Source organism: Pelodiscus sinensis, chromosome 5 (assembly GCF_052426305.1).
Source record: "Pelodiscus sinensis isolate ZL-2025 chromosome 5, ASM5242630v1, whole genome shotgun sequence".
In the NCBI taxonomy this organism is placed as follows: Eukaryota; Metazoa; Chordata; order Testudines; family Trionychidae; genus Pelodiscus; species Pelodiscus sinensis.
In genome coordinates, this window is record NC_143056.1 from 12856488 (window position 1) to 12880872 (window position 24385).

The 24385-nt window shown below is 36.2% G+C and overlaps 1 protein-coding gene across 3 annotated transcripts in view; it reads left to right on the top strand.

Moving 5' to 3' along the window:
* Positions 1 to 21911, top strand: part of PPM1A (protein phosphatase, Mg2+/Mn2+ dependent 1A) — a 91331-nt gene extending 69420 nt beyond the window's left edge. For all 3 annotated transcript variants that reach the window (XM_075926345.2, XM_075926346.2, XM_075926347.2), the window contains exons 2-6: positions 2366 to 3219; positions 5751 to 5868; positions 11871 to 11979; positions 16438 to 16495; positions 19008 to 21911. In XM_075926345.2, coding sequence (XP_075782460.1) covers positions 2366 to 3219; positions 5751 to 5868; positions 11871 to 11979; positions 16438 to 16495; positions 19008 to 19037 — 1169 coding nt within the window. In that variant the 3' untranslated portion in view covers positions 19038 to 21911. The remainder of the gene's footprint in view (positions 1 to 2365; positions 3220 to 5750; positions 5869 to 11870; positions 11980 to 16437; positions 16496 to 19007) is intronic.
* The last annotated feature ends 2474 nt before the right edge of the window (positions 21912 to 24385 follow it).

The window sequence follows — 24385 nt, forward strand, 5'->3', positions numbered from 1 at the left end:
TCTAGTCTAGCATTCTGTTTTCTAACAATAGCCAATGCCAGGCCTTCAGAGGGAATGAACAGAACAGGCAATCAGGTGATCCATTCACTCCTAGCTTCTGACAGATGGAGGCTAAGGATACTTAGGACATGGACGTACATCCTTGACCATCTTGGCTAATAGCCATTGATGGACCTATCCTCAATTAATGTATTTTATTCTTTTTTTGAACCATATTATATTTTTTACCCTTACTACATCAAACTTGGAAATTAGTTTCACAGGTTGACATTGTACTTCTTCACTTAATTCAACCTTTTGTTTGTTTTGAACTTGTTGGCTTTTGATGTCATTGGGTGACTCCTGGTTCTTGTAATCACGAGGAGTAAATGACACTTCCTTATACATTTTCTCAATACCATTCATGATGTTATAGACGCTATCATAATTCCCCCTTTTCCAAGCTGAAAAGTCCCTGTGGTTTTAATCTCTCATATTGGAAGATGTTCCATACCCTTAATTTTTACTTCCCTTTTCCAATTTTATTATCTTTTTTGAGATGGAGCAACCAGGATTGCATGTAATATTCAGGATGTATTGTTGAATTTATGAAGTGGCATTTTTCCAGAAGGGTAGATGTACTAGTGTGTTTCAACAAAAACAATAAGTCCTATGGCACCTTGAAGACTAACACATTTATTTTGGCATAAGTTTTCATGAGCTGGAGCCCACTTCGTGCAAATAAATTTGTTAGTCTTCAGGGTACCATAAGACGACTCATTGTTTTTGTCGAAAGTTGTATTATGTTTTCTGTCATCTTATCTATCCCTTTCCTAATGGTTCTTAACATTCTGTTAGCTTAGTGGTCCATTTTTACACATTGAACTGATGTTTTCAGAGAACTGGCCACAACGACTTCAAGATCATTCCTGAGTGGTGGTAACTAATTTAGATCCTACCTCTATTTTGCATGTATAATTTAGGTTATTTGCATTACTTTGCATTTTTCAACATTGAATTTCATCTACTATTTTGTTTCTATCAGCTGATTTGGGTGATTTAATGACTACATAGTTAAGCTGGTAGAGCTTAAAAGGGCAAAAATGGCTAAGCTCTGAGAGTACAGAATAGTCAAGATAAACCAGTCAGTTTACTCTATTTAAAGGTACATTAGTGTTTCTGGGCACAATATGCTTGGTTCTTTGCCTCCACATAAGTGAATAAAGAAAATACATGTTCTGATTCAAATCTGGGACTCTCTGGGCAGCATCCGTGGAATGGCAGGACCAGGGAAGATGCTGGATCAAAGAACCCCAGCTGTCTCTGGTCTGGAGATCCTTGTCCAGGCCAGCAGCAGAGGGGCTGGAGGCTGGGGATCCCCAGGACCAGGGATGCCCAGCAGGGCTGGCAGCGGCTGGGGAGCCCCAGCCTGAGGATTCCCAACCTTGTCAACTGCAGTTGTGCAGGCAGTCCTGGGATCTCCAGTGAGGCCAGCAACAGGGAGCCCCAATGGGGCTGGAGATCCTTAGCCCATGCTGGCATTAGCAGGGCTGGTGGCTGAGGGTCCCCAGCGGGGCTGGTGATGTCTGGGGCTCCCCGGCTGTGCCTGCAGTAGGTCCTGTGGCTGGGGATTGCCAGAGCTGGGTGTTTTCAACAGCAGGGAGGGACAGCAGGCTGGGAGGCTGGCAACAGGAAAGGACCTCGCCTCGTCTGGCAAAATCCCTAATTCAGGACCGGTCATGTCCTGGGGGGCCAGATCAAGGAGGTCCAGCCTGTATTAAAATTAAATTAGTTTATTGTATGTATGAAATGTGAACTTCTAATATTTTCAGTTTTATTTCCAGACAGATTTCTTCAAACATGTGAAAGGCAGTTTTCCTCATTGAAGTATAAGTACACAAAGTTTGAAATTTTAAATACATCTGGACCACAAAATAGACATTTCAGAAATTGCTTGCTATAAAAAGTAACCAAAAGTCTCAGATGTTTATGGTAGTTAAAATAGTTTGAATGGTGGTTTTTGTTACACTTATTTTCATTACAATTGTTTTGATGAAAACCACAAACAATACCATAGTTTAAACCCTTCTTCATGCATGGTTACAATTTAAATATTTGCAAAAATATACAGAGTGCACTCCATTAATAGTGAGGTTTTACTTAAATCAACAAAAGCAAAACAAGACAGTTCAGCGTTAGGGCTGATGTTTTGGTTAACTCATTATTTTGTGTAGTATTAAGGACCAAAAATCTGACTCTCCCATCTTCCTTTGTCATCTTAATATTATTTAAGTAACATTTTCTATATTTAATAGTTTCTAGTAACACATTTAAATGATTATTTGTTTTGTAGAAATAGTTAACAATAATATTATTTTTTCCTCAGAACTGAAGGAACAAGTCATCATGGGAGCATTTTTAGACAAGCCAAAGATGGAGAAGCATAATGCCCAAGGGCAGGGTAATGGGCTACGTTATGGGCTAAGTAGCATGCAAGGTTGGCGAGTTGAGATGGAGGACGCACACACAGCTGTTATTGGTTTGCCAAATGGACTTGATGGATGGTCATTTTTTGCTGTATATGATGGGCATGCCGGATCCCAGGTTGCCAAATACTGTTGTGAGCATTTATTAGATCACATCACAAGCAACCAGGATTTTAAAGGGTCTGATGGACCACCGTCTGTGGAAAGTGTAAAGAGTGGAATCAGAACAGGTTTTCTGCAAATTGATGAACATATGAGAGTAATTTCTGAGAAGAAACATGGTGCAGATAGAAGTGGGTCAACAGCAGTGGGTGTCATGATTTCTCCTCAACACACTTATTTCATCAACTGTGGAGACTCAAGAGGTTTACTTTGTAGAAACAGGAAGGTTTACTTCTTCACACAAGATCACAAGCCAAGTAATCCACTGGAGAAAGAGCGTATACAGAATGCAGGTGGTTCTGTAATGATTCAACGTGTGAATGGCTCTCTTGCTGTATCTAGAGCTCTTGGGGACTTTGATTACAAATGTGTCCATGGAAAAGGTCCTACAGAGCAGCTTGTCTCACCGGAGCCTGAAGTTTATGAAATTGAGAGATCAGAAGAAGATGATCAGTTTATCATACTGGCATGTGATGGTATCTGGGATGTTATGGGAAATGAAGAGCTCTGTGACTTTGTAAGATCCAGACTTGAAGTCACTGATGACCTTGAGAAAGTTTGCAATGAGATAGTCGACACCTGCTTGTACAAGGTAGCCAGAATTTTAAGAGGAGAAACTTACTATGTTTTCAGTACAGGAGTAGTAATTTCTCTGTTATCCACAAAATGAAAATAAATTGTCAGTTCACATCTATAGAGTAGCCGAAGTTTAGTTTCTGTACAATTTTGTAACTATGGAGTCATTCCACAGTTGAGCCACTTACAAGAATGCCACTGGCTATAACTAGGAGCAGCAAATAATAAGTTAGGGCACATGGACTTAATATTGGATTTCCTTATTTGATTAGGAGTTTAAATCATGTAAAGACGTGCTCTGTGGCAAATTATTTAATGGTTTTAAACCGTGACCAAGAGAAATAAAAGTGCCCTTTTTGCTGCTTCACAATGTAATACAATGGATTAAAAATATATGGTAGAAGTATCGGGTCTTATTCAGTCTCCATGAGAAATATGTATTACTTGAGAACTGGTGGTATTGGTATGAGTGGAAAATTTAGTAACCGAGGAGAAATGATCTATTTCTAAGATTTTAAAAAAGGAACAGCTTTTATACCATACAAAAGTAAATAAAGGGCATGACAATTTTATTTTTTTCCTTTTCTGACATTGGGAAATGTAGTATTTGTCTGAATCATGCCAAGACCATTGCAAAATGACTGAAATTGGATTTGTAAAATTAAGAACTTCAGTTAATTGCAGAAGTCTTTGATATGATTTTTTTAAAAATTGTTCCTTGTACAATTGTCCTGCATAAATTTTTTTCTTGTACACTTACAGATTTGTTTCTTATAACTTTTAGATGTCCAAGAGTACAATTAATTTATCTACTCAAGAAGACAGGCACAATTTTTAGTTAATGAATACAGATTTTATGATTGTATTCGTATGCAAGGAGTCAGAATTTGTGTGTTTCTATAAACAGAATGAAAGGTTGTTCTATTGCTCAGTAGCACTTACTCAGCATTGTTAAAATTTCATGTTTTAACCTTCCCATGACAAACATTAATCCTATTTTTAAAACTGAGCTTTGATATGCAAGAAATAAGTAAAGGCAATATAGCATGATTGATATAGGCACCATTTTTCTTAAGCGGTGTGAAACAATGCTCAGTGTTCCCTGTATGCTGAGCGCTTGGGTAGCTGTCAGGAGCGATTCAAATGCTTCCCATCTGATTGGCAGAGCACCCACATTCCCACAACTGGCAGCATGTGTTTCAGCTGGTGGTGCACATCTGCATATGCGTGGGTGCACACAACAAAATTTATTCTACACATGATTGTGTATAAAAAATAAAATAAAGGGAACATTGATAATGACTGTGTTAATTATGTAATAATTTTCTAGAGGTAAGTGGGTGAGGTAATACCTTTTATTGAACCAACTTCTGTTGATGAGAGAAACCTGAAGAAGAGTTCTATGGAACTTTTCTTCTGGTATCTCACCAGCAGAAGTTAGTTCAATAAAAGATATTACCTCATCCACCTTGTCTCTTCATTATCTTGGGACCAACCTGGTTACAACAACATTGCATTAAATAGTTTTTCATCATTTAAAAACGATGAACTTCATTCTTTGCAATTTTTTTAATTTATAATTTTAGCTACATTTGTCTGGAAAATATAAACACCACAGGACAATGCTGCATGGATTAGTCACCAATCTTGCGAATATTTGCATCCGTGCCTATCTTTACTCACATGAGTAGTCTCATTGGCTTCAGTAGGGCTACTGGTACTTACATTTCAGCATCTATGTAAGTGTTTGCAGGTTAAAGCCCTTAACAACTGGAAAATCATTTGAATCAATATTTAGTACTTTTTTCTGCAAAGCGTGATTGTATAGTATTGCATTCACGTATTTTTATTAAAGATGTGCTTGTTTTGCTCCATTATTCTAAAAGTTTGTTTAGTGAGAAATATTTCTATGTGCAAATGAAAATGTATATGTCACATACACTACTTCCTCTTACTGTCTGGCTCTTAAGCATGCTGCAGGGAACTGTTGTTTATGGAAAATGCATAATTGATGCTAGCGATATTTTACATGCCCAAGTTGGTGTGGTTTTGGTTTACTTTATAACTGGCTTCAGATACCTTAAGTTTTCCTATTTAGGAATTAATATTTCTACAACTATAATGTAACCTTTCCCTCCCCAAAATATTATTTTAGCAGGTTGGAAACAGGTTTTATAAATCTCAATAATTTACTTGTTGATAGTTTTGCAAATAATTTAATTATTCAGCAAGATGGGAGTCATCAACTATAGGCTCATTGTAAACATCAATCATGAAGAAAAATATTGGCAATAAATTTAAAAGCTAGTTTGTACTGAATTATCCTCAACTAGCAGACATTGAACAATGTTATTTTTAAATGATGCAATTTTACTTACTGGTGTTATGGGGAAAAAAGTTTTCTAATTTTACATTATTAGACACTTTTTTTTTTTTTAATCTGTGGACTGCTTTGATATGGACTTTGGATAAAATCCAAGTGTATATATTACTCGCCGGATAATAGGATATTGTCTCAGTGCTTTGTTTTTTTTTCCTCCCTACCAGGGAAGTCGAGACAACATGAGTGTGATTTTGATCTGTTTTCCAAATGCACCAAAGGTATTGCCAGAGGCGGTGAAGAGAGAGGCAGAGTTGGACAAGTACCTGGAAAGCAGAGTAGAAGGTGGATCATTTAAAAAAAATAAGTAGCTTTGTTTCTAAACAATCCCTCAAATAAACTTTAACAAATGTAGATTTTTATTAAACCTTTAAGTGCCATTGGACCTTTAGGCTATGTCTGAACTTGGAGCTAGGAGGTGTGATTCCTAACTTCCATAGATGTACTGGTACTCTCGTTGAGCTACAGCTCTAAAAATAAGTGTAGCCATGGTAGCATGACTACATTGTGCATAGGCTAGGTACGCCAAGTACAAACGCTCCTGTACTCTGAGATACTACAGAGAGCCTTTGCTGCCACTCACCGCTGCCCTTCCCACTGTTGCAATATTACTTCTTTTTGAGCTAACCCAAGAGTGTCTACATGAGCTGGGAATCACACCCCTAGTCCCAGGTGAAGATGTAGCCTACATATGCATCTCTGAAAAAGGCGCTTCTGTATTCTGGGGATGTATGCTATATGTCATGACAAAATAGTACCAAAACAGAAATTTAAGAAGCTTACAGTCCTGGAGATTCTATTTAGTATGTCTGAGGAAAGTAATTTATTTGTGCTCAAAGTTCTTAAGTCCATTGGCATCATGAACTTTAGGTCAGTAAATTCGGATTACTGATGTGGATTTAAATGAAATCTGGCAGTATATTTTTGAAGATGGTAATTTGAGTGCCATTTTTCTGTAAAGCTATGTACAATTACATGGTTGGCCCTAAAAAGTATATTGTATGGTAATTTAAGGGTCATAGCAATGTTACTGTTACCATAATAGCACTTGCTAATATTATATTTAAAGAATAAAAACCTATTAACATTTGTTATAACTGAACCATAAACACTCATACTGAACTGAAGCTGGACATCGAACATACCATCCTGCCAATAACTTTTAAAAAACAAGTTATATTTACATTTGTTTTAAATATTAAAAGAAAAAGAGAAGAAGTGTTTCAGGCACACAGTGCCTGCAACAACTTGAATTGTGTTGACTTACAAAAATATTAAATTATGTTTTAATTTCGATTATATTGTCTTTGGGCATTAAAACCTGAGGCAGAGATTGAGGTTTAAGAAATGGCTACCACTGATGTGCCCTTACCTCCTAAATACATTTACTAAATATCAAACTAGCCAATTAGCCCATCATAAAATGGGATTTTCAGATCTCTCCTCCACGTCCTATTCCCTTTCTATCTCGGTCTTCTCTCCTGAGCCTCCAGTTTCTCGCTCTGTCTCTCTCTTTCTCCCCTCCTCCTACTGCCTCCTCCCTCTCTTTCTCTCAGCTCTCCTCCGTCTCCTGCCTCTCTCTTTCTCTTCTCTCCCTCCTGCCTCTCACTCTCTTTCTCTTCTCTTGCTCCTCCTCCTGCATGGGGAGCGCGGAGCCCAAACGGCTGTTTGCGCCACTTGCTCCTGTGCGGCAGCCTGGCTGAGCGGCTTCCTATGAGTTCCAGCTGCCCCCCTGCACCATTTCCCTTCACCCCAGCACTGATCCTGCAGCCTCCCAGTTGTCCTCCACTTCTTCCTCCCCCTCATTCCCCCTCCCTCTCCCCACCCAGGGTCTGTTCACAGCCAGAGGATGGAGCCTGGAGCCGCTGTCACGCCGCATGTCACTGCCCTGCCCCCCTTCCCCTCCAGCCGTGGCGCTCAGATGACTTCTGCGCCGTTCAGCCAGGCCGCGGAGGGGGAGCAAGCGGAGCAAGTAGCTGTTTGGGCTCCTCCGTGGCAGCCCAGCTGAGCGGTGCAGAAGTCAGCTGAGCGCTGCGAAAGTGGGCGGGGCGGTGACATTCACGGCCAGGAGTCAGGGCCTGGAGCCGTTGTCACACTGCATGTCACCGCCCTGCCCCCCTTTGCTTCCTGCCATGGCGCTCAACTGACTTCTGCGATGCTTCTGCGATGCAGCACGGGGAGCGCGGACCCCAAATGGCTGCTTGCGCTGCTTGCTCCCACGCAGCAGCCTGGCTGAGCGTCGCAGAAGTCAGTCGAGCGCCGTGGCGGAAGGCAACAGCACCGTCCAGAGGGAACAGCCAGCGTTACAGAGTCACAGACATTGGGCTAGTATATATATGATACTCATTGTACACATTCAGTTTAGTGCATAGATTAATATTTTAAAATGGAAACATATGGAGGATATAGATTTTAATTACTCAGTTATGATGACTCTGTTGTGTTAATATCCAGCCTGAGGGTCCCTACTAACAAGCATTGGCAGGATATGCACAGCTCTTATGGTTTGTCACATCAGCAGGTCTCGCCAAGTGGTGGTGAGCCCCACTTGCCAGCCGCGCGGTGTGGCACGCTGCACATGTTCAGAGTGTGCTGCGCAGCTGTGCCGGTTTGTAATCTACTCACCACAGGCGAGTAGATTACACTAATTGTCGAGCCCTGCACATCAGTGACTGATGAATTTATAGATATGCCTTTCTTCCCTTTAACTGTTAACAAAAATCTATTTAATTTTGGAAATTTGGCTTAACTTGAATATACCTTGGTCTTAGAGTTAATGTTGCACATCTCCTTTAACTGATCCCATTGGCCTATTTGTATTACAGTAGATGAAATGGAACATCATGTCCAGATATTGCTGAATGAAGATCCTAAGTATTCAAACTGCATAAAATTATGGTGTAGGGAACAATGCATTTTGCTTGCTGAGTTTCTTACATTTTTAGAATTAACACATTTCAGGGACAAGTGAAACTGTGTGTATGTGTGTGCGTGCATGCGTGTGTGTGTGTAATGTACATTTTTATCAAGCACTTTAATCCTAATTCAAGGGACACGTTTAGAAAAATGTATTTGCTGCTACCTTAGAGTCTACACTTCGTTTTAAAGTTATTTTTCTTGGACATCTTTTCTGTCTAAGAATGCACACAGAAATAATATTTACACTTTTTATTATAAACAAAAATACATCCTTATAGCAGTTTATAATGTTACATAGTTTCTGAACTTATAGCCCTAACTAGCATGAGTGAAATTTTCAGGACCATGTGAGAGAGAGGGACTCAACCCCTAGTGTCACTTTATTACATTAAACTTAATAACCATATTTATGCAATTAAAATAAGCTTGTTTCATGCTGGAAACTTAATATACAGTATTGTCTACTGAGTGGGACTAATATGGCCATTGCTGAAACTTTCAACACTGTGCTGAACAATCTTACTACTGTTATCTTGAAATGCCTTAGTAATAATGCAGTGTTTAAGATTTTAAAAGCTTCAATTTCAGTTGAAGAAAATCGGTAAATGTAAAGAAATTCTGAACATAGTTTTTACTAGTCTGTAATGTCTAATTTATACAATTTAAATCCAGTCAATGAGCACTGCAGTACTGAGCAGTTTGTCTAGCAAATATAGTCCAAGAATGAGGTTAGATTATATTTTAATGTACATTTTTCATGTTGATCTGATACATAAAAACATTGTCATCCCAAAGTGTGCAGTAACATCTTATTTTAATATTTTTGTATTAATGTTTTTTAACTTAATGCTGAAAAGATGGTCATGTATTAATGGCCATCTTGAACAACAAAAAGGAACACATGATGGTTTCTGCTTTCCCCTTCCTGGACTATCGTTCACTCTTTTAACCTGTGTTCTTGCATCAATGTTGGATGCTTCTCTGGCTCTAAGAGCTGAAAATGTCTAACAGGAGAAAAAATAAGAGTGGCCAACCATCTTTGTGCCATCCCTTTCCAATAAATCAGTATTGCTTCTAAGGCTTTCTGATTGGAAAAGATTAATAATTCCCAGGTGTATTACTTTAGTTGCACTATTACTCCAGTTACTGGGCTGGTTTGACTTTTTTTAAATTCACATTCCTAAAGCTCTCTGCCCCATTTTTTTTAAAACAAATATAACCCATACATACTTAACACAGTAATAAATCTGTTTATTAGATGTATGTAATCCACAGAAGTAATTGAAATGAATAGTTTTAACTGGCCATTCTTCAGAAAAAAACTGAAATGTTAGAGTTTAGGAATTTTATATGAAATTCCCCTTCAAAACAAGAAATAAGTAATTTTGAATCTTTATATTTTTCATCTTAAAAAGTGAAAATGTTTTAAAAAGTTTAAAGTAGGATAAAGAGAAAGGGATGCCAAACACATTAAAACAAAAGAGAATTTAATAATTTTTTTTAAAAGCAATGGATTGGTTCCATTTGTTGTCATCAGTGTTATTTTAGACTGTATCTATAGTTCTATCCGAGTATAAATGTATTCATTTAGTGGTGACTGTATGTTAATGTACTGCAGCTTTAGGTTGTGAAACTGTGTAGTTTAGGCAACCTATAAATCCCTTTATTTTTGTACAGCAGAACTTTAGCTTTAGATTGATGTAGAATATACTAGATGTTGAAGATTACACAATAAAGGAACTTGGCAAACCAAATCTGAGATCTTTGCTTTTTATTCAGATTTAAGAGTGTTAGAATTCTTTTTAATACATGCTAGATTGTAACGTAAGAATTTTGGCTGTAGTTCTTGAGAAAGTGGCACATTTGAGTATTGAGATGCTTACCTAATGTGTAGTGTCACATGTTGGATTTCTTTCCTGTTTTAAAATGTGGGAATAAACAGCTAATATTTTGTACTACAAATGTTGACACTTGTTTATTTTACTGCAAGCGCATATCAGTATTTCCAGTGTAAATTACTTGCATAGAACCTGGTTGCAAATTGGGCTAAAACTTTTTGCATAGAAAGTTACAGCCCAGAAAACCTATCCTGCTCATACAAATTAGTTCTTGAATTGGTACTTTTTTTTTTTTTTTGAAGGAAAATATACTGGTTTTAGACAGTTTAGTGTCCAGTATCAGTTAAAATGGTATATGGTACATTTTGATTATTTTTTTTCAGTATTTGGTGTTTAAAAAAAAAAGAAAAATTGCCAATGTATTTAAATTAGAAATGGGGACTCCATGTGTTTACTTTTTTCAAATACATTTTGGAAAGATTTTGCTACATGCGCAATACTTAGCTGTGTATGCACATTATTGTACCCATGACATCCACTCAGAGATCAACAGCTCCAGCCTGATTATTTATGGAATAAAATATCCTTCTTAAATAATGTCTTTGAAGGAATTTCCAGTGCATTGAGAAATTTATATACATTTAAACATCATGGAATAATTGCCAATTCTTGTTTACCTTGTAAAAAAAAATGTTAATGTATTTCACAAAACTGGAAGAGGTCTGATTTCCCCCTTCCCCCCAACAATGATAACTAACTTAAATTCAGCTGCAGGTGTGAGTGGTCAGCACTTCAGAAGATGATGCTAAAGAAATTTAGCTCTCTCTCCTTAGCACTCTTGCTGTGACTACTGTAGAGATGCTCTTGATATCTAATGAAGAGGTGAATTGGATTTTTTGTATGTAAAATCACCTGCTGTTGAAATATCCCTTTGAGTTAAGGATGGAGTTGTAGCTGAACTCTGATATTCTTGGCCTCTTGGCACTTTATGCATGACTTAATGTTTTTATGTTAATTTTGTGCAGTCTGGTATAACTAAATAAGGCATATTATAAAGAGATATCTAACTTATTATGAAGAAATAAGATATTTTCTACTACAGCAATAATCTTTTTACATTCATTCAAATTAAAAATAAACACATTAAAACCTGTCTTTTTTGCACAAGATGTTTAATTGGCAAAATACAATAATTATGTACTAGTGAAGCCTGTGTAAACTACCTAGTTTGTTTACCTGATAGGATATCCTTTGTAATGTAAATATACTGATGAAGACTATTAAAATGCAAATGTAGAGCTATGTGAGGAATAGATCATAGTTGGTTTTGGGGGTTTTTTTGGTCCAACATATAATAGCTTTTTACAGGTACACCGCTTCTTTTGTTATGATTCCAAAGATTACAGACTGTCCAACTTGGTAAATGCTATCTTTAAAAATGTTAAACTGCCTTTTGATAAAACTGAGTATTTCAATCTTTTCAAGTTAAATTTGGACTGCACTTACAAAAAAAGTACTTCTGATTCCCAGAGATCATAAAGAAGCAGGGTGAAGGAGTACCAGACTTAGTCCATGTGATGCGTACGTTAGCAACTGAGAGCATCCCTAACCTCCCGCCAGGGGGTGAATTGGCAAGCAAGTGAGTCTACCTTAGTGTAAATGTGCTTTTGGTCTAAATTAACAAACTTTCTGTAAGGCCACTCTTAAAAATAAACTTTATGGGGACAAAAGTCTCAACTCAATTCTCCATTCTCCATTTTGGTCAATTTTTAAGTTTGGAAAGAAATTCAAGCACAAACCAGGATTTACTGTGGAAGATTTCTAAAATAAAAAAAATGTGAATGTCAAAAACTATATTTTCAGAAAAAATGGACTGCTTTTAAGGGTGGCCGACTCTGTTAATTGTAGCTTTAATATGTTTACTGATTTTATTTTTTAAGATGTAAGGGAAATTAATGCATATAATGTCTCATTTTAAAAATGTAATTTATGTACTTAACAAACAGCGATTAATGCATTTAGTGCTTCACTTGGCAGCTTTCTTTAATTTTTGCTTTTTTTATGCCTATTTTCTAGAATTATAAATGAGCTCTTTAGCTAATTGTCCCTTTAAAGGAAATTACTGCATCACCCTGGTTAAGCAGGGGATTTAATTTAAAACTTTATACAGATACACTTTGAGTATTGGCTTGCTTAAATAGTCTGAAAATACTTGGTAGTTTTATCCAGTAGTATAAACCATCAAATTCAAATCTCAAGCTTCTCCGCTCAATAAAGCGAGCAATTTTAGCACAGAATATTGCTAATGATGCAATACTTTTATAGTTAAAATGTTTTTAGCATGAATATATTATAAATTCTTTATTTCAGACTTTGTTTTATATTGTATTGGCTTAAACATGATAGCCTTTTTTTAGTTTTCTTTGTGATAAATTGTTTCTATATTTGTGATGACAGATTTATGACTTCCATTGAGCAATAAACAACTAGAGCAAATGAACTATGGAAGCAAAATCTTTGTTTTCATGCTAGTATTTCAGCATTTTTTTTATATAAAAAGAAAACTGAGCAGGCAGTATGAGATGTTAGAACAGTTTCTATTTTTAGAATATATTTAATTTTCTTTGAAACATCGAGTCTGAGTTATTGTTGATATCTTTGGTGAATCTAAATATTGCAACATTAAATTGGAATGTGTATCATTCTTTTGACTCCTCTTTCAAGCTCTGTTTTTCTTCTGTTTGGCTTGTGAGCAAGTATCTCCTGCTGCGCCTAACTTAAAAGTAGTTTTATGTTGTTAGTGAAAGTGGTGAAAATAGATATCTTTTCATGAGACACCATTACTGGTGTTGCAGCAGAGCTGTCACTCTGAGATGTTAGAACAGTTTAGTTGTTAATCTGTTTATAGGACACAGCATATGTTAACTAGTTGCACTATCTGGTTGATTAAAAAACCTGGACTGTAACTAATTTTAAGGTATGCTGTCAGTGTTAAGAAAAAAAATTAACTTATTTTACTCCCATCTCTCGTGCATATGATAATTTTGCAAATCACTTGTTATGTCTCATTGGTTTTGTTTCATTGGTTTTGTTTTAAAGAAATATCTGGAATACCTGAAATCTGCAAATGAGTGTACACTCATTTGTTTACACTGAGATGCATGCATTTAGTTAGTGAACAAATGCAATAATAGTTTAGTCCCAGATTCAAGAAACCATTCCTTGTGCAGGGACAGTAATTAAAGAATCTGCTCAAGTTGCTGTGTAGTCAATGGGATTTGAGAATGTGTGTAACTTTTAAGTGTATGCTTAATGAAGTTACTGAACTAGGCCTTAATGTAACTCAAAGGGACACTCAATTTGAAAATCAGATTTATCTGAAAATTATCTATTTGGAACATCTGAGATAATGTCTGAAAGGATAAAGAGAGGTCTCTTTTTCAGTTTGAGGCTCAATTTTTCTGTGTTCCTTTTTTATGTGGGACTGCTCAAAGGGGTGGTGGTGGTGGAAGGACTAGACATTTACAAAAGAGAGAAACATTATAGTAAATCTGCACATTTTTCAAGGGAAATCAAGAGCAATAGTAGTACCAGAAGTCCTTATACAACTCTTCTATAAAAACTGACTAGATATCAAAATTACGGTGTCCATTTAAGATGGGGTTCTGAAAAAATTTGGAGTGTATTGCACTGCCATGTCCTGTTAAAGGAAATAATCTCATCAGTTATTTTAATTGTAAAACACTTTTTTACAATATTTTAATGATTTTTAAATATCAGGTTTCTGACATTATTAGGACATTTTTATCATGCTGAAATTATTACAATTGGAAGGAAAATGTTTGATTTAAAAAAAAAACAAAACTAAAGTTGAAATTTTTTCAATGAAATCCAGCAGCACCCTAAAATATTACTTTCCTCTTCAACAGGACCTTTTAGAACACTAGATATCAGAATGGAAATTAATTATTAATGGAGACAGACTACCCCTGGCCATAGAATCAATCTCTACGTTGTTTATGGCTACACACAAGTTACTAGATGATTCTTGGAAGTGGATGTGCTGATTAGACTTTCTCATTCCCTTGTGTCTGCTTATTATGGAGCTCCCCTACTTATTTCTCACCCGAAGTCCCTCGTTCCAAAATTAGATCCACCAATGTTCACATGCCTGCTAGCATGCTACCAACATGGCCCCACCAGAATTCTGACTCCTTTATATTTGCCCATATTTCCTACACTGCCCCTGAACATATGCTTGAAGTCAGTAATAGGTGAGTTCGTATTTATAAGCATTTTACAAAAAAGTTAAAATAGTGCATTCTGACTGAGTGCAGACTAGACTAAAACCATAACTAACAAAAAGACAAGGGGAAGGGCTACATTCTGCCACTTCAAAGCATGAAGATATGTGCAGAGCACATCTCCATCTGACTCTTGAGTAGAGTAAGAATCACACATTCTTCAGCTTTGTCCATCATTCACTTGCTCTCACAAATAAACAAAACCCAACCATGTCATCCAGGAGAAAGCTTTTAAAATCTCTAAATTGTACTTGTACCCTCATATTTACAGTTATATCTTGCTTACCAAGGAAGGCAAGTAATTCCTGTTTCTCTTTGCATTCCACTGTTTTAATATTGTTGCTCTAGCAAATCCCTTGTTAATGTATTCCCCTACAGCAGTGATGGGCATCCAAGACTAGTCAGTGGGCTGAATGAGTGGCCCTCCTTTGTCTCAGTGGACCATATGATTGCCCTTGGTGGGCAACCTGTAGTCCACTGGGGTTCTACCTGTGGCCCAGGCACCTTCTCTCTGTCCCCTTCCCCCATGTCTCTCACCATTGGGGCACTGGAGCCCTGCATTTCCTCCTGCTCCCCCACTTTGCCAGGACTTTTGAAGCGCCATGAATCCTCTGATTTGCACTCCATCCCCACTCTTCTCTATCTCTCCCAGAGCTGTAACACCACAAATCAGCTGTTCATAGCTGTTCAAGCTTTGGGAGGGAGGTGAGGAGTGGGATGGAGTGCATATCCGCACATTTACAGTATGCTGGGAGGCGTAGGAAGTGGGGAGTTTCAGTGCCCCAGTGCACAAGAGGTGTACACCTTGTCTGCCCCAGGTTAGGGGCAGACAAGGTGTACACAGGTTGCCCACCACCACCCTAAGTGAGGTAAGCAGGAATCACAAGCAATTTTTGTTTTATTATATACTTTGGCATTAATCCTTTACTACTTATCTACCTCCAAAGTGCAGACAGCAAAGCACAAGAAAAGGGCAGGGGGGAGTACCAAAGCTAAGCTGTTTTGCAAGCAATTATCAAACTTGAAAGTTCAAATGTAAACAAAAGGTAAATTTCCAGCACACTATAAAGTCATTGCTGATTTTTACCAAAATCCCCGGGAATACCTTTCTGTTATAGGGTGAGAGATGCTATACAAAAGTTTTGTTTTAAGTTATGATTGTTTCTTTTGGGGACTAATTGTAGAAGGAAGCTGAAAATTGGGCATGTAATGGGAAGCTGCTAGGGGGCTCTTTGAAAAAAGTTAACGTTTTAATCTTGTTAGGGTTTTTCTAACTTAAATCAAGCCAAGAATGCAGAGCTTTCATTAAGGGATGTACGCACAAAATTATTCAGGACATTCAAATACAGTGCTTTCTTGTAAAAAAAATAAATAAAACCAAAATCTTTATACGTCCATGGTGTATTATTTATTGCCACCATATCCAGCAGGTACACACATTTGTATTGTTTATGCTGCTCATGAATCTGTAACCTCTGTCTTATTACTTCCAGGACAAAATATGCTCATGCCCCTGATAGCATATCACAAGCAGACAGTCTTAACTGAAAAAGTCTCTCATGCAAATAGTAATTTTCCATTTTGTTGGCAAAACCCTTAGGAATGTTTACCTTTTTAAACTAACTCTTCCTAACTCCCAAACAGAACATTGCATAAATTATATGGAAACTTAGTAACTTTATTTGTACAAAAATATACCTTTAGAATCTTTTAATTTTTAAGGTTATGCATTTAGGAAGTGTCTGATTTCATTTTTAAAAAGCCTTAACATTTTGTTTTCTCCTTTTGTTTAGACGGAGTGTGATTGAAGCTGTTTATAACAGATTGAACCCCTATAGAAACGATGACGCTGTAAGTACTTTCATTCTCCAATCATTTCCATCCTACGCTTTGAAATCTTTCTACCTGTTTATGCAGACCCTGTTACAACTCTTTGGAAGAGTAGGGATAATTTTTTTCCCAAAAGTACATTCTGTAGGTTGTGCCCTATGAGTTCTCTTCTCCACTTTCATCTGAACCAACAGAACTCTCATTTGTTCATACCAGTTCCAGATTTGAAAGTCTAATTGCATTCTGTCTGTTCATTTCCACACACTGAGTGCCAGAGCCCATCACTGAAAGCAGATATCTGCTTGATTTGAGAAATTTATTTGGTTCATCCCTGATACCACAGAGATAACATAGTATTTCCCACTAAGATATTTTTCATAAGAGAGTATTTTTGTGAAACTTTGATTCCCTGAATTACTGGCAAAATGTTCTTATTGTAACCTTCTGTTTGGCTGCATATTTAGTACTTTAATAGTTGCTATGATTAGCATATTTACAATTCTAGTTCGGTTAACATAATTTTCTGATCATATGATTACATTATGCTGTAACTTCCCTAACTTGCTTTTCAAAATGAAAATTCAATAAAAACAATTATAAAACAGGAACCATAATTCCATTTACAACTGAATCACTTTGTGGAAACAGCTTTCAATTCTTGGGAGTACTGTGTCTCATAAAGAAACAGTTATATTTTAATGTCTCTGGCAACTAGTACAGTTATTTTTTAAAATAAAAAATCCTGTTAAGTGAAATGCTTTGGCAAAACAGAAGCTGCATACTTGGTCTTAAACGTTATTTACTGCAGTTTACATCAAGCATCTTCTGTTTTCCTGTTTCTAAGAAATTAACCCATATTTATAACTGAAATGGAATTATCCCTGCATAAAGATGGTATGCAGTCATTTATTGTATATATCTTCTGCAAATGTGAAGTATGCAAATCTATGTTGTTGGTAGGCAGAGTGCAGGAATTTGCATAATACTTTATCAGTAAGTAAATTTCTACTCTTTGACTCTGTGTTGACTTAATTTTTTATCCATGTGCTCATGACAAACATGGCCACCTCAGAGTCTCATCCTCTTTGTCCCAGTTCTTTCTAACTTTTGCCATCTACTAATGGTAGCCCACGGGAAGTCTTATGAATTATACATTTTAAGAGTGAATAATTCTTCTGTCATGAACATTCTTCTCTCTCAGGTCCAGCAAAGAGAGAAAATCCTATAAAATTCTACTTAACAGCTAAATGAGTAGAATCATAGAATCATAGAATAATAGGACTGGAAGGGACCTCAAGAGGTCATCGAGTCCAGCCCCCCGCCCTCAAGGCAGGACCAAGCTCTGTCTACACCATCCCTGACAGATGTCTATCTAACCTGTTCTTAAATATCTCCAGAGAGGGAGATTCCACCACCTCCCTTGGCAATTTATTCCAATATTTGACTACCCTGACAGTTAGGAATTTTTTCCTAATGTCCAATCTAAACCTCCCCTGCTGCACTTTAAGCCCATTACTCCTTGTCCTGTCCTCAGAAACCAAGAGGAACAAATTTTCGCCTTCCTCCTTGTGACACCCTTTTAGAGTAGGGCTCCACATCAGCTTCACCAGTCTAAAGTTGTGAGGTGTCATTACTCGGACATATTTTAAACAGCAGACTCTCTCCTCTTAAATTGATTCTTCTGACTGTGCAAACACAATCATGTTGACCACTTCTGATGAGTAAAATTGATGGGACAGTCTAGAATTCCTCACTGAACTTTTTTCTGTGAAACTCTTTGTACAGAGGGGGAAAAGAATGAAAAAAATAAGGTATGAGGAGGGAAAGAGGAACCAGAAGAAGGCTAATATAAGTGCATCCTAACACAAACACAACCACAAGGGGGTGGTAAGGCTGATAGTTTAATAACCTGAAGGTAAAACCATATTACAGGGATCTTGTAATTAATCCAAGAACCAAGTATTACAAATTCAGATAATTCCGAGTTAAGGCTACACTTTAAACATATTTAAGAAAAGAAAGGCAAAAAGACAGGCAAACAACTTTTACTCCTCCCTGTAATGATACCATGTGGCCATTTTAGCATTTTTATGGTGGTTCAAACTGATTTTTACATATACAGTTTTTGTAGTGTTTTTCCCCTTATGTCACTACAAGGAGCGTGTTTAGGTTGCTTTGGGTGCCCTAACTGCATTTTTCATATCTTCAGATTACATTTAAAAGAAATTAACTCAATAAATTACTTATGGTATCACTTGGGAGTCTAAGCCTTCCTTATAGAAAGAGGGTTGAGAAGGATTATAGTATATTGCACTTTAGAATATTTACTGAACTAAAATAACTTAAAGAATATATATTTCTGAATGTTAGATACTTGTAAAATGCTATTCCTAGTATGAAATCCTTCATGAAAAGAAAAAAAGACTTCTACAATTATCCATATTTTTATCCTTTTCAGTCTGGATTATCCAGAAACTGCTGTAATTTTGGGCGCTCCAGACTTTAAAGGGTTCCTTCTTTTTTCTCTGTTAAGGACTCTGCATCAACTGATGATATGTGGTAAAAACTGCCCATCTAGCTGTGGAGTTTACATTCATCCTCCAGTTGAAAGTGCAGCCCAACCTCCATGACCCTTCTTAATGTCCAGCTTCAACCTTATTTAAAGAAGGGATTATGATGTGTTGGTGAGAGTGACTACTCCAGAAAACTACAGCAGTACGACATCTTGCCCAGGAACTGATGTTTTTTTGTAAAACAGACTTCTGTAAACGTGATTTCAAACCATAACTCATGTTGTAAATCAGACTCCAGCAATTTATGTTGTATGATTTTGTTTTTGTAAAGTGCAATTGTCCTTGTACAAAATGCTCATATTTAATTATGAACTGCTTTAAATCACTATAAAGGTTAGATGAAATGTTTGGCTTGTTGTGTGATGCAACAAATATATAGCCCTTTCAATTTATGTTGTGGTTTTGGATTGCAAGGAGCAGCAGCCTAGCCAGCTAGATGCTCAAGAGGTGCACAAAACTGTAAGATTACTCTGAAAGCTGAACATTTGGGCAATTTATCCCAACTGTAGTGTATGAATTTGCTTAGCATTGGGGAAAATAATTAACATACTGCTCATACTTCAACAAATCTTTTTCTTTTTTTCTGTTGCCCTTTACTATGGTCCCAGTCCTGCTTCTTCTTGAAATCAGTGAGAGTTTTGGCTGTTACTTTGGTGGAAGAGGATCATGCCGTGTAATACAGTGCAATCACAACTATTCCAATTTTGAGGTTAAAATGCCTTGATTCTTTGCGCCTCTTTTTTACAAACCCTTATCCAAAATTACTAATCAGTTGAGCGAGAGAGAGCAACTCTCTACATACAGTAGGAGTCTGCAGCATTTTTACTATCCTGATTGGCTGAGTCTGCTGCTGTTCCAAGTAAAATACTCTGAATTCCATTTTATCAATAAAGCTTGATTTAACAAACAACAAATTTAATCATATATGTGTAATTCCTCTTTTTTCCTGTCTTTTGAAATTCTGTGCCATTGTAAATGAGACTTCACATGTGGAAACATATTTTTAATAATTGGTAGCCCATTTTTAAAATGGGGAGAATTTTGACTGTTGCCCAAGGCATAGACTGACACTGGAGGATGTAGTGGGTTTAATCTATTACTCTATTTTTACATGGATTTATTTCATGCTTTGTGTTTTTTCACTGAAATAAGCATCAGTTTGAATTTGCCTACTGTTTAATGAAAATATATTTGTCAAGCCTGACAATCTTAACATTTTACGGTATGTGTGTTTTTTAATTGACCCACTTTATTTAGAATGAGAAACTAGTGGTTAAATGGTATTTGTGATTTGAAATATAGCATGTTGACAATATTTAACTGTTGGTCATTAAAATTAAATTCTAATTTAAAAATTTATAAGGTTAATAAATATAAACTAAATTGACTTAAACTTATCTTTCTCCCATTGAACATACAAAAAGTAAGTTTTCAAATCAGTCTTGTGTTTGCAAAACTACTGTTTTGTGCACCTTGTATTCTTGTCTTCTTAGGTTGAGGATATTGTGTTTGTTATTATGTAGTTTACTTTAATCATTCAGTAGGCAGATTCCCCAAAAAGAAAGTCAATAAAATGTAAGTGTTGTAACACTTACCACAACTAAACAAAAAATCAAAACCTGGTGTAAAATTACTTTTTGATAGGAAGATGTAGTACAATGCGTTTTGCTATATTTGTCTTTCCCTTATTTTGAAATATACATATTTGTATATATAGCCTTAAAACTAATCCAGAGTTATGGAACTTTGAACAGTGAAAAAGTAATTTATAGTGTCTCAGAATTAAGTATAGTATATGCCAGCAAAATCTTTCTTTTTATCCCTCTTGTTTATGTGGGGTGCTTAAACGTAACTTCATTGTATTCAGTTTGTAATCTGTTCAGGCATGAGTGAAGAAACCATAAGCACTATTTGTATTTATAAATTTATAGCAATTTTTGGTTAAAAAACCAATTCCTTACCTACCTACAAATAAATGCTTAAAATGTCTAATTTTGTTGTAGAGTGCAAAACAATAATAATGTCATAAGTTATAGCTTTGCAAGCACCTAATTAACAAATGTATTTAATACTACACAGTATACTAGTACAGAAAGCTAAACTTATTTTGAGGACTACGCAGCTAAAGTTCTGTTCTTTACTTTTCTACATAGACTAAAGTTTAGTTCTTGAAACTGCAAAACCTTGAACTGGACTTGGAAACTGAGACCTAAAAATCTTTAAAAATCACAAGCAAAATTGTGGTGGAAAGCCATACTTCAAATATGATCACTTAAAATATGTCATAATGACATACTGTGGACTAAAAGCATTTTCATATGACCGGCCCTTTATTAAAATATAAAGAACATAATTCTTCTGCTGTTGCTACCAGTGCTGTAACTAGGTTTGGAGGTAAAGAAGGAATGTCTATTGAAATCCTTTCTTTTTCTGCCTTATGTTCAGCGCTTTTGTGTGGTCAGAGCACTGAATTTATGTGCATAAGCGCTGCCATTCTAGGTACAGATTTTGATTACAAAATACATATATTAAGTACATAAAAACATTCTAGTAAAGGACTAACTGTTCTGTCCATAAAACTGCGCAACCCCCCCCCACACTCCACCTAAAAAGGCACTTTTGCACCTTTGTGCATTTCCTTTTTGCACCAGTTAAACTTTTTTTTAATGCTAAACATTAGCACCTCAGGGGCAAGGGAGCAGAACTTTTGAAATATTGTGTGCTATTTATTTCCCTTGAGGAAAGATTCCTGTGTGACAAAAATGCGAACAATGTGCTGTTCAAAAATGTATTTTGAATAGATGTTCAAATAGGATGGTCCCAATTTGCTTGTTTTTAAAAAGAAATGACATTTTGTAATGCTATTTTGCTTCATATGCCATGCAAGTTTCTGTGTTTTTCTTTATATTTGACAGCTTCGCTGGTTTCAGTTTCTGTGAATATTGTTATAGTCAGATTAAATGTTTCACTGATCATTTTGGGAAAATATTGTACTGCTTTATAGATGACATTGTTTCAAATAATCTTAAACTACTTCCACTAATTCAGGTTTGGGAGGTATTTTTACTCATGGTGAAGTTTTAAAATGTATTAACCTTTAAAACCAGTGTCAAACATATTAAATGCAATTGCATTTTTAATAAATTGGGCATTAGGTTTGCAATTAACAATGCATGGTGGTTCACTGAATCCATATAGAGTTCTACAAAGTCTGGATGCAAGACTGGCCATGCAGTGTAAACTTCAAATCTCGGTCCTTTGCAGTTAACTTGCTGTGGTGCTAGTGGGTCAGTAGCGCACTAGAGAGCTTTTCACTGTCATCGTTCAGTCTTTCAGCGAAAGTCAGAGAAAAGAATTTAATCTGCTTGTTTTCATAGGGTGCTGAATTGGGGTAATCCCAGGACAGTTCACCATTACAGCAAGAAGTCTGAAGAATATTAACCAGTAGTTTAGTAACTGCAACACCCTTCCTTAGAAAAATTATCACCAAGCTACAGTACCTGTTAGCAGTTAGTAGTTATGGATATTGACTGACTATTGAACGTCAGAACTATCTGCTGCAAATGCATCCTCAATTGCATTAGTTGAAATACAAATTAAAGTTACTGGTCATTTTGCTCAGTTCAGAAATTTGAAAATTCATAAGACAATTCAACAAATGAAATAACGGATATATCATTTATTGTAATTGTTAATTTCCTCCTGCTAGTGCCATCTATACTATATACTTTTCATGATTACATTATGACTAGGATGGACAACAAGGCACTGAACACTGGTGTTAGTCAATTAGTGTGCATATCTCCTGACAGAATTTAAAAAAAAAAGCGTTTTGCTTTGGTATTAAACATTCATTTGTAAAAACCACTATAAAATAGAAGTTTCTTTAGCCCTGCATGTGAGTGTCATGCTAACAAAAATCAACCTTTTTTTTTTTTTTTTTTTTTTTGCGCTTCTAGTAGTTCTGTACAAACAGGAAGGCATTCCTTTCCCAAAGGATTGACAAGATGGCTTCTACCTTCTGGAGATTCAAAAGTATCAATAATTGAACTTTATTCCCAAATATATCAGCATGCGTTCATTCTGGCAAATGCTTCTTTCCTTAAGAACCTTTAGGCTAACATTATTTTTCAAATTAGATAACATTTTTATGTTCAAATAGTTTGAATACTATGAATTGGTGTGAAAGTTTTAACTTTTAATTTAGAGTATGATGTATAATGGGCAGCTGAGTATAATAAAATTTTAATATAAATATTCTTTGCTGATGAGTTGCTTCATGGGAAATAGAAACCAGCAGTATATTTCTTTATTATATGTAGGTAAAGAGAAAACTGCAGTTGACAAGTATAGTGTAATAGAATGGTCCAATTTGCTGCCTGACTTCATTTCATTACATGTGAACATGATATTTTTAGCCTCCACTGTAGCACCTTGTTAGTCTTTGTACTGTTGGCTCAGATTAGGTCGCTTTTTGATTAGATGGACACTCAATCTGTTGAAAATTGGTGTTGAGAAATGCTCAAACTTTGTGAATTTTCTGAATGCTGTGCTGAGCAAAATGAATGCCATCTCTTATGTGAACTGCAAAGCCAATGTGGAAATTGAGTGATGCCTAGAAGTATATGATGACAGTGCTGTGGAAGAATTCAACTCAGAAATCAGACTTCAATAAACTGCATGATTGGTCCCCCGCACTGATATGATGCATTTCTAAAATCACTCTGTCTCTGTGCAGGTGCAGGAATATACCTGCTCTGGCTGATTACAGAACTGCTTAAATGAAATGGCCTTGCTATATTATCAGTGTGCTCTCGTGGCCATTTCAGAGCCCAGTGCTATGGCAATTGCCCTCATAGCAACTCTTTTTTAAAAAGGCGTAATAATGTTAAAAAAAATCCCTTCCTTCTCCCTGGCACTCACGTTGAATGGACATGCCAGAATGCACCCATTTTTGTGATAGTGTAAGCATACCATCACACTTCGAAAACACACTTTTTCAGCAAAGTGTATCAACCTGGTCAACTTATTCTTGAAAAGAAATAAAATTGTATGTTGGAGCTTGATGAATATTTGTAATATGACTTGAATTAAAACCAGAGTGAGGAAAATTTAAATGTAATTTGCTGAAGAAGTTGAATCTGTTACTTGGGGATATCTCCAGCATATTTCAGGGTTTAACTTAATTTTTATTTTAGCTTTGCAGTACACTTTTAATGCTTAAAAGTGTTTATTCTTCATATAGGGTCATTGTTTTAAGACCATTGCCATCCCAAACTAAAGGACTCATCCTGTTTTTTCATGTTTATTAGTTTATCTCAACCTTAATATTTAAAGA